The 10,714-nt window shown below is 33.9% G+C and overlaps 1 protein-coding gene across 1 annotated transcript; it reads right to left on the bottom strand.

Moving 5' to 3' along the window:
- Window positions 1-1,008: 1,008 nt before the first annotated feature.
- Window positions 1,009-8,463, bottom strand: LOC119613794 (zinc finger MYM-type protein 4). Its single transcript, XM_037969850.1, is given in 33 exon segments — window positions 1,009-1,442; window positions 1,504-1,603; window positions 2,770-2,899; window positions 2,977-3,098; window positions 3,164-3,289; window positions 3,356-3,735; window positions 3,799-4,291; window positions 4,294-4,468; window positions 4,471-4,823; window positions 5,220-5,409; window positions 5,411-5,500; window positions 5,502-5,522; window positions 5,524-5,688; window positions 5,690-5,743; window positions 5,745-5,837; window positions 5,839-6,012; window positions 6,015-6,047; window positions 6,050-6,103; window positions 6,105-6,182; window positions 6,185-6,253; window positions 6,255-6,289; window positions 6,292-6,334; window positions 6,337-6,443; window positions 6,446-6,533; window positions 6,535-6,791; window positions 6,794-6,827; window positions 6,830-6,973; window positions 7,169-7,224; window positions 7,361-7,436; window positions 7,439-7,590; window positions 7,731-7,900; window positions 7,966-8,277; window positions 8,279-8,463. Coding segments are annotated over 33 exon segments (4,677 nt in total). The 5' UTR covers window positions 8,407-8,463; the 3' UTR covers window positions 1,009-1,267.
- Between the last annotated feature and the right edge of the window lie 2,251 nt (window positions 8,464-10,714).

The following is a 10,714-nucleotide window of genomic DNA, read 5'->3' as shown; positions in this document are numbered from 1 at the left end:
AATCCAAATCAAATAAAACACAAATATATTTACTTACAAAAAAAGAAGTTTATTTGCTCAAAACATAAGCTGGATGTTATATATCGAATCGAATTCTGTAATTATACATACATATATTTATATAATTCACTTAAAATCAGCTAAAGTTTGAATAAATCTTTTTCAAAATAATTATTGACTGAATGAAATTATTTAAAAGTTTGATTTTTTTACATTTACATTGTTTAATTATGTTTAAAAGAGAAGAACAACTTAATGTTATATATTTTATATTATTAATATATATATATTTCTGCTTTTTGTTTTCGGTTACTTATATAACTATAACTTAATAGCTAGGATCTGTTGTTTTCAAGTGGGGTAATTTTATTAAATTATTAAAATAAAAAAGTATGACTTGAAAATAAGTATGTATAAGTTTTAGATAAACAAAATTACAATGTTGTCTGATGTCATAGACAAATAATGTTTGTAATAAAAACAGTTATTAATGGAAAATTACAATAATAAAACAAATGTGCTTTGCACAACCAAAAAAAAAAAAAAGAAATTAAATTGTAAATTAAAAAGTACATTTTAAAAAAGTTATATTTATATAGCTGTTCATAAACATATAAATATGTATACTATATAATAAAAATATATATGTATGCTTGTAATTATTTATATTTGTTGTTGTTTACACAAGTCCTGTTAAGTTTCTTTATCCTTTTCATCTTTTAAAACCCCAAAATGTATGACTTATTAAAAGTTTTGTTTTTTTAATTCCATATGATTTTATTAAGATTATGTATTATTATTTATTATTAACATTACAAATATCAAATTTGTGTTTGTTATTTTATAATTAAATATATACGTGTGTGTATTTTTTTGTGTTTATAAGTGTATGTACGTTAATATTGATTTGTGATTTTATGTGTGTTTTTTATTGTAATTCAAAAATATTCAATTGTACAAATAAGAAACGAACGAAAATGAAAATTGTTTATTAATCCTTGTATATTCTTGATTAATTTGCTGTGTATTTTTCTTTAAGTGTTGTTTTTACTTTTTTTATTGATATTTTTTCTGTTTAAAAAAATATTGTTTTTATATTTCTTATTTTCTTCCATTAAAAAATTATGAAAATATTAAAAAAAATAATAATAATGTGAATTAGTATTTCTATAAAATTGCACGCTTTAAGCAGCAATTAAATCATAGTGATTTTTATTTAAATGTGCTGTATTTTCGTTGCTAAAACATCTTTTTCAAATTGGGATGATTAACTTGTCAATAGCGCTATATTAATTTCCTTAACCATTTTTACACGATGTAACATTTTCTGCAATGCTTCTTGGCTGAGAGCCTGGGTGGAGTACCATACTGGTGAATCGGGTACACATGAACGTTCTGGTTGCAAGTAGAAGACATCATTGCGAGTTTTAACACTTTCCGGACTGAAACAAAACATGTTTAAATATACTCTGTATATATTTAGGTATTTTAACTTGTATTTACCATTTCGACAAATAGAATTCATATAAACGAACTGGACAACGTAAGGGATTCTCTTCGTTTTCTTGTTGTTCATAAACCTTCTTTTTGCGGGGATTGGCGTCTGTAATAAAAACATTGATGTTTTAAAACGTGAATTTTTATTATAAATTATTTGGAAAAGATCAACGACTATAGGCTGGACTATAAATAAGACTACAGACTAGAATATAATTATGACCACATAGTGGGTTTTAGTCCAGACTATAAACTGCTCTATGTGCTAGACTATATAATAATCTAAAGTCCAGACTATAGACTGATCTAAGTCCAAACTGTAGACTGATCTATAATCCAGAATATAAACTGAACTATAGTCCAGACTATATAGAACTATGAATTCAGACTATAGAATGATCTATAGTCCAGACTATAGACTGATCTATAGTCCAGACTATAGACTGATCTATAGTCCAGACTATGGACTGATCTATAGTCCAGACTTTAGACTGATCTATAGTCCAGACTTTAGACTGATCTATAGTTCAGACTTTAGACTGATCTATAGTCCAGACTTTATACTGATCTATAGTCCAGACTATAGAGTATAGACTGATGTATAGTCTAGACTATAGACCGATCTATAGTCCAGACTATAATCTGATCTATAGTCCAGACTATAAACTGATCTATAGTCCAGACTATAGCTTGATCTCCAATATAGACTGATCTATAGTCCAGACTTTAGACTGATCTATAGTCCAGACTTTAGACTGATCTATAGTCCAGTCTATAGACTGATCTATAGTCCAGTCTATAGACTGATCTATAGTCCAGAATATAGCTTGATCTCCAATATAGACTGATCTATAGTCCAGACTTTAGACTGATCTATAGTCCAGACTATAAACTGATCTATAGTCCAGACTATAAACTGATCTATAGTCCAGACTATAGCTTGATCTCCAATATAGACTGATCTATAGTCCAGACTTTAGACTGATCTATAGTCCAGACTATAGAGTATAGACTGATGTATAGACTGAGACTATAGACTAATCTATAGTCCAGACTATAGACTGATCTATAGTCCAGACTATAAACTGATCTATAGTCCAGACTATAGCTTGATCTCCAATATAGACTGATCTATAGTCCAGACTTTAGACTGATCTATAGTCCAGACTTTAGACTGATCTATAGACTGATCTATAGTCCAGAATATAAACTGATCTACAGTCAAGGCTATAGACATATGTAGTTTCCTTTATATGATATAATACAACTTACCAAGTCCAGCTTGTGGTGGATAAAAGCGTAGTAAGACATTACGCGAACCAGGTGTTTTAGCTGTTTGACCAGTACGCTTCCAATGTTTCATAATATGTGAAAATGATAATTGCATGTGTTCTTCGACGGTCTAAATAAACGCAAAACAAACAAAAAATTAAATATAAATTTCAATAATTATACTTTCTATCTGAATAAAATACTAACAGTTAAATTGAAATGTTTTGTATTAAAGAACATAAGTGTGCTTAATAAAACGTGCGGTGAATGGGCACCCAATTGTTTGCATTCCCATAGATGTTCCTCTTCCACACGTGTAACAATATATTCTAAAAATAAAATAATATATTAAATTTAGTTTTTAAAGTTTTTTAGTGTTTATCCATAAACTTACGCGAATCATTATAAAGCACGGAAAATTTGCGTGCTACCTCATCTAAGCAGTCTGTAAAACGTTCATAATAAGTGTCCGTAAATATGTTGTCAATACGTCCATTTTCATAAAGATATTGTTGAATTCCTAATAAATGTTTAAGAAAGACAAATTATTAGATTTTATAAATTTCTTGTTAAGAAGAAAACCTACCCAATACTAAATAGTATATGGTATCAGGAGCATATTCGGTTCCATTGGGCTTTCTTACTTCCTTGACGAATAAACATAAGGAATAATTTAGCTCATCTGCAGTCATTTGCAGTAGTTCGGTTTTGAAAGGACGTCTTCTCATCGAACTCTTTTCAATGTCGGCATTTTTAGTCATCACCCATTGTTTCCAGGCGTTAACACCAAATGTATATTTTAAGCACATGTTGGCATCTGGCTTTTCGACAGGTTGCATTGGCTGCGGTTGTGGCTGTGGTGTTTGTTCCATTTCTTCAATGCGTTGACGTTTAACGGGTGAGCGATTGTTGCGCGGAGAGACTAAAGAAACTACGGATGCGCCACGTTTACGGCCACGAGCACCTCTGTAAAAATTAAAATTCTTGTTAAAGAGAAAATTGAACTAAATAGTTTCAGGTATAACATACCTTTGAGCATCCATCATGTGGTGTTGCTGTTGCATGTGATGACCGCTCATGTGGCTCATCGAATCATCGTGCTGCACCATGCCAGGCGGAGGATTAGTTATTGTATTAGCTGTTACAGCCGATTCCAGATCAATCGTACTTGTTGGCTGATCATAATCCCCAGTTGCCATTTTAAGAGCCATTTGTAAGACATCTTCACCGTAAGCGTTGTTGGTCACATCCACCTGCTGTACACTGTTATTGTATTGCAATGATACAACTGCTGGATCTGGTTTAACTTCATCTTCCGAATCGGAGTCAGATTCTCGTTTCTCTTCCGCTACCATTTCGGCCATCATCAAAAGTTCAGCCTCAAATGGATCGGCTGGCATTTTGTCCTGGATCTTTTTGATTTCCTTCATAATACCCTGGGCCGAGTTACGGGTGGTGGGTATAAAGATAGGTACGGGAATTGGAAGTGGAATAGGAACTGGCACTGGGAAGGGTGCCGAAACATGTACATCGGCTGTGGCAGATAAATGGGCACAGGTACAGGTATCAATACCTTGTTCGAGTAATCCTTGTCCGTTTGTGTACCCACTGTTGCCGTTTCGGGTTCAGATTGTATACCAACTGTAGTTGTACGAGGCTTACAACTAGTCATTACATTTCTTACAGCAGGCGGATGCGGAGCGGGACAGCAACAATCTTAGTCTCCGTTTGTACGGTAACCTTTTCGACAATTTTCTCCATAACACTGCTATTGCTACCACTACCGCTACGTTTGCTATTAGTTCTGGGCGGTGAGGGGGTTAGTGAACGCTCAATAATGGCGCTTTTACGTGCTCGTCCTCTCATCAGTTGGCTATTATTTGTTACGGCTGATGAAGACGGCGCAGGTGGTGGTGGAGATTCTGCTTTGCGTCCGCGTACACGGGTTCGTCTAACGGTAACATTACCAATCATCGTTTCAGTTTCTCCACTGGCCAATGATGAGACTGTTGATATTACTGGCATCGTAGGCTGTTTTTGTTTGGAAGCTGAGCCTTAGTTGGTAATTTCATCTGTTTTAGAGAAGACATGTTGGTAAAAGTTGATTTTTTTTTTAAATTATTAAGATTATTAAGATTTTTTCGTTTGAATTTGATTTTCTTAATGACAAGTTATAACAGTTACTTTTTTCAACGCGTGTGAGAGAGACAGCAATATATACACTTACATACAAAATATCTTTAATCTATTACAATTACTTCTAAATAAGAGTTGCATTTTAAAAAGATTCATTGAAAATTTGCCACCAAAAACTAGAATTTAAATTTTTTATCTATTTAATAACTTTATTTATTGTCAAGTTTTTCGTTCAGAAATTGGTTAATAATAATGTGTTAAATGTCAAATATTGATCTATTAGATCAAACAGTCCAATTTGTAGATCAGGTCACTCAGTCGAATATAATCATTTTTACTTTACATGCAATGATGGTTGTTGAGATCACCCTTCAGTTTTACACGTTTCGGCAATCCCGTTGGAAATGGTGCTGCTCCCTTACCCGATTTACCGCTTGATTGATGGCTTGAAGTCGATACATTCGATGACTTAGGATTACTGTCAGCCTCCAAGGTAAGCGGAGTTTCTAGCGAACTGACTTTGAAACTGCATAACACATTGATATGTACAAAAATTACGCATAGAAGCATCGGACATGGTCAAATGGTACTGTGGTTGTAGCCATATTTGTGCAATTAATCGCATTTAGTAACAGTGCGCGAAAACGCATTAATCGAAACGCCATACAGGGTGAGACAGTTAAGGGAGCACATCTGAACTTCCTGGCTATCCTGCTGTTTGAGAATCATATCGAAATTATATTTTTTCACTTTACACCATTGACAGGAGACGATGCGACGATTTGAGCACTATGTAAATGTTAAGGCAGACACGTGTACAAAATACCTTTGCACGTTTTTTCCGAGTAAATGGTAAAGGATTCGGTAGATTTACGCTCGAAATATTTGCAACACATGCCACACTGATCCGCCACAATATTGCTGACAAATTTTGAAAGCTGAAAAGCAGGGATTTGAACAGAAATTGTGTTCTTTATCATCTAGAATAATTTCAACGCGCACTGTTTTATCATTATTGCACACCGCGCATACATCGCTGCGCATGTTTCTTCTGGGATTGGCAATATTGTCATAGCGTCGCATACAGGACTGAGAACAGAAATCCTTTAAAACTGTTCTTTATCGCCTACTGGGGCCAAGAAAACCCTTCATTACCGGATGAAATATCTTTCTGGCAACAGGAACATGTTTTCAAGCCCCTTTTTGAATTCATTCAAACAAGCTGCACAACAGAATTGACGCACATCAAAGCCAAATCGCACACAATATTTGCCCAATTGCTGGGGTGTGGAACATCTCCATGGCACGTTTGACAATTGGCACCAATTGTACGCGGATATTTCCCCAAAACAAATTTCATTACAAAAATCCATAGTTTCCCATATAGATTCTTGTCGCCCAGTGTTATTTCTGAGAAACAATCGGCACACAACGGCGCACAAAACTAGCTGCTCTTTCTAGACGAGCCGCTTCGGCTTCAGCCGATGTACGAGCAACTACTCTCGACTCAGGTTCGCCGGATTTTTTGCCATTATCATAGAAATGGTGGTAGCACCGATATTGCGTACTCTAATCGAGTGTCTCTTAAGTTTGAATTTCTCTGGCTCTTCGGCAATTAGTAGATTGAAGACAATCATCGTTACACATGTAAAAGTGTCATCGTCTTGTTTTAAAGAAATATTTACACGTTTTTTCCTCTTTACATTGTAAACAAGAATGTTTATTGGCATCAGTGTCTTCGCTAGCCGGTAGTTTCTTCAATCAAGAACTTTTACGACGTATAAAATATTTGCCAGCATTTGCTTCCATAAATAATGTGGAACAGGTATGATCACATAAATGTTCAAATTCTGAAGTATCGGGATTTTTGAAACGAAAACCACAGTTTTTTCTTCATTACACTGCACACACTTTTGCGTGGTGTGGTTACACAATCCAGGAAATATTGTTTCGTTCCACTACTGGCTTCATTTGTACTTGAGTGGAGTTCTTCTAAGAGCGGCTCCTCGCCATCGGGATTCTCGTTGGAATTATTCTCTGTAATTTTGAATATTGATAATAATTTACACTAAAGTTTTACATCTTTTATATTTCATAAAAAAATCCATTTTTTATATACCACCTTGTCCAATTAGTAAATGTTTTAAAATTCTTTATACAATCAACGTAAAAACTTATATCATTGCTTGGACAAGGCTATGAATTAAAAGTAAAGCAACAAAATGATTTAAGATTTAAATAAAAATTTTCATTACCTTCTTCATTTGATTGATTTTTCATTGCCTTGAGCTTCGGCTCCAGCTTCTTTATTAGCTTGAGCTTGAGCAAAAGATAGAAATAAATAAAATAAGGCAATGCTATTAACAACTACATAATACCAACTAATTTACAATGATTATAGATCATATGTACATTTAAATAAAATTTAACCTATCAAAGTGTTTTAAAAACTTACCACGCGCTTCGTGAGAATATGAGCCAGCTTCAGTTGTCTTCACTTGTTTCTTATCGCCATCATCTTTATTCTTTTCGTGGAATTATTTTCTTTCTCGTCGCTTCTCTTTTCCGCATTTCACGAGCTAATATAGCCTGATTCCTTTTCGGCGTCCGTAACTGTTGATTCTGTATCGTCAGGTATTAAGCAAACATCAGATTCTTCTGGTTCTTGTACATTTTCAACAGGTTCTAAAATTAATATGTATCAGGTTTAAAATCATAAGTTGTTTACTTTTATTGTAAATCTTACCATCGTCCTTCTCCGGTCGGCAATTTTCATTATTGTCTTTTTTGCCATCATCCTTATCTTTATTTTCGTCATCATCATTTGTCACCTTCCTCATTATCCTCATTATCCTCATCATCCCTTGTTTTCATTAGAATTCTCTTGTTGATCTGCTCCTTCCTCCTATCGTCGTCGTCAGCTTCTTGCTGCAGAGGTTCCATAGACTCATCCTGTTGCTCATTATCGTTACGTTCATAAGACTTATATTTGAGTCATCATCACTGTGATCACCCACCTTCTTTATCATCCTGATTATCATTGTTGCCCCCCTGATCTACGTCCATGGCATTGTCATCTTCATCACAGACTGCGGCAAAGTGTTGTCAGCCTCTCCCAACATATCTGATTCTTCAACATTGGGATTATTTCCCGATACATTTGCATCAACTTCTTCAAATCTCTTGATTCTCCTCCTTCATCTTCGTTCTCCTTTTCCACCGCCCTCTGCATTTTCATCTGGTGGTGGACCTGCTGAAGTGGCACGAGAATTTTCATCTACTTCAAATGTCCCTTCTGAGATTTGTTCGAAATCGTCTTCATTTGCCCCACCTTCTTCATCTGGTGCGTTACTTTCTTTGGCACCCCCCGCCACCACCACCTCCATGCCCTGTATTTTCTTCCACATCTTTATAAGAATGTTGCGTATTTTCAGACTCTGGTCGAGCAGATGAATTTGCTTCGTCCGTTTGAAATGAATCTAAACTTGATATCTCCTCCATTTTAATATTAAGTTATCCACAAGTACGCAAATCGGCAATAGGGGATATATAGACATTAACTGAAAAATAAAAGATTTGTATTATAACGATTTTATTTGTGCATGGGTCGTTGGAACAAAGGAATTTACTGTAAAAGGTTTAGATTAGGTAGAAAAAGAGATTAGATTGAAGGTTGTCTGAATGTAAGAGACGTTCATGTCAGCTTATTTCAGTAAGAGGGACAGGTGTTGACAGCACCATAGGAACCATATCTACGTGAACTTGAAAAAACTAAACTAGCCAAGGGGAAATTCGAAGGACGGCTAAAAAGTCTCAGCACTATGTGTGAGTTGCATACACAGGAAACACTGCATTTTAGTGAAGAGGGTAGGAAAACTTCCAGTCGTTATTCTTAAGGGCCTCTAAAAGAAGATTATTAAAATAAAAAGTTCCAGAGTTTGTCAGATTATCAACCTATGGCAATAAATTGAAACGTAGATTTCCAATCAAAATCGGTACAACAGGCCTATGGGATCCTTCAGATTGACAATTGGTAGATATAGCGCATGTAGTCCAGACGCAAAACTAGAGATTAAATAAAAATCTGAATTGGCATTTAGATCAAATGTGATAGGAGAGGTTCCAACACCCATGAAATTAGCAGGCTGATAGAAACTAACAAAGAACTATAAACTTATTTAAAAAAGGATGTTGCTCACATTTCTCTGGTCTTTAAAAATACACGAAAGTATTTACGGGCCTTAACTATTTTAAAAAAGATAATTAAATTCCTAAAATTCTGAAACATCTTGTTTACTATAACCTGGACTTTAAGGCCAGCATAATGTCAATAAACGTTAAGGAAAAAACAAACATAAAGGAAAAATTATTTTTTTGCATTCAAATGCATCTGGTCACCTTAAAAATATTTTTCCCGCCGTTGTGATGCGCAAAGAAAAAAACCAACAACAACAACGAATACACACATATATCAGAGCAGAGCAACAACGACTCACATTCACGATAATAATGAGAAGACAAGCAAGACAGAAAAATAAAATAAAACATACATACAAAACAAGGCGAAATAAAACAAACTAGACAATTCAATCTCTTACAATTCGATGACAGACAGTAGGGTAATAATAAAGAAAATGTGAAGGAAAGAGAACAAAAAAAATTATACTAAAATATGAAATATATACTTTTTGCAATATTTACCTTTAGGTCAAATTTATATTTTTATTTCTATAAATTCCTTATTAATCCGCAACTATAATTTTCCAAGACCAAAGAAAGAAAACTCTCTGAAGGGTCTTATACAAGCAAAAAACAAACCCTTGTCAAATGTGTGTGCTGGTAAATTTTTTAGAAGTACAGCACGCACAGTGGGAACTCCACGAGTGTAATAATATATCGTATGCGGCCCACCTAAAGCCGTCTTGTATTGTTTTTTTGTTCTTTCTTTTTTAGCAATAAACAAACAAAGCTCCTTTTTTAGTAAAGTTTTATATTTTTTTCAATAACTTTTGCACAATTTTTCGGTATATATTCATTAAATTTATAAAGTTCGTTTTTACAGATTTTATTTTTCTTTTCGTCCGCCTCTACGGAATGAGGTGGAATATAAATGTACAAGCGAAACGAAAAATGAAAAAATGCTGCCTGCTATTGCTGTATAAAAACGAAACGTAAGAGTAATCACTTGTGTCAGCTTCAAAATTTATCTGAAATTTTACAACACTTTAACATTGCATATTCCAGCGAATTTTAATCGTATATTGTTGTGGTTTATTTATATTTCACTTTGTTACTGCTTTTATTAAATAATTGTACAATTTTAACCGATAAATTTGCGTTAAATAACCCGTATTAAAAACACACATAAAAAATCTAATCGGCTTCTTTACAACCAAATAATGAAAACAGACTTCTGCGCAAACCAAACTTAACGACGTCGGCGGTTGACACTAAAAATTTTGACGTCGTCATAAAATCAATTCTTTACCGACTTTGGTTTTTCATACACTGATAAAGAAAAAAATAAAACTAGAGTTATGAAAAATGTTAAAACTTGGAAAGTAATTTGGAACAAATTAGATCTCTAAACTAATTTCTTTTGTTTATATTCATATATGTATATATATTTTTCGGGATGTATCAAATAATTTTATGTTTTAAAACAAGTTAGAATGTTTAGTCGGGAATGACCGACCTTTTGATACCATTCACCAATTACGCTATCTTTCAGAAACTAATAAAATACTTTTCTCATAGAGATCAACATTCAATTCACTTAATTTTCATGGCTCATCAAGATTCCAATCGA

Source organism: Lucilia sericata, unplaced genomic scaffold, assembly GCF_015586225.1.
Source record: "Lucilia sericata isolate MDLA Ls3-8-SP2 unplaced genomic scaffold, ASM1558622v1 Contig002306F_arrow, whole genome shotgun sequence".
NCBI lineage: Eukaryota > Metazoa > Arthropoda > Insecta > Diptera > Calliphoridae > Lucilia > Lucilia sericata.
The sequence above is the reverse complement of the archived record's forward strand: the minus strand, read 5'-3'. Positions and strand labels throughout refer to the sequence as shown.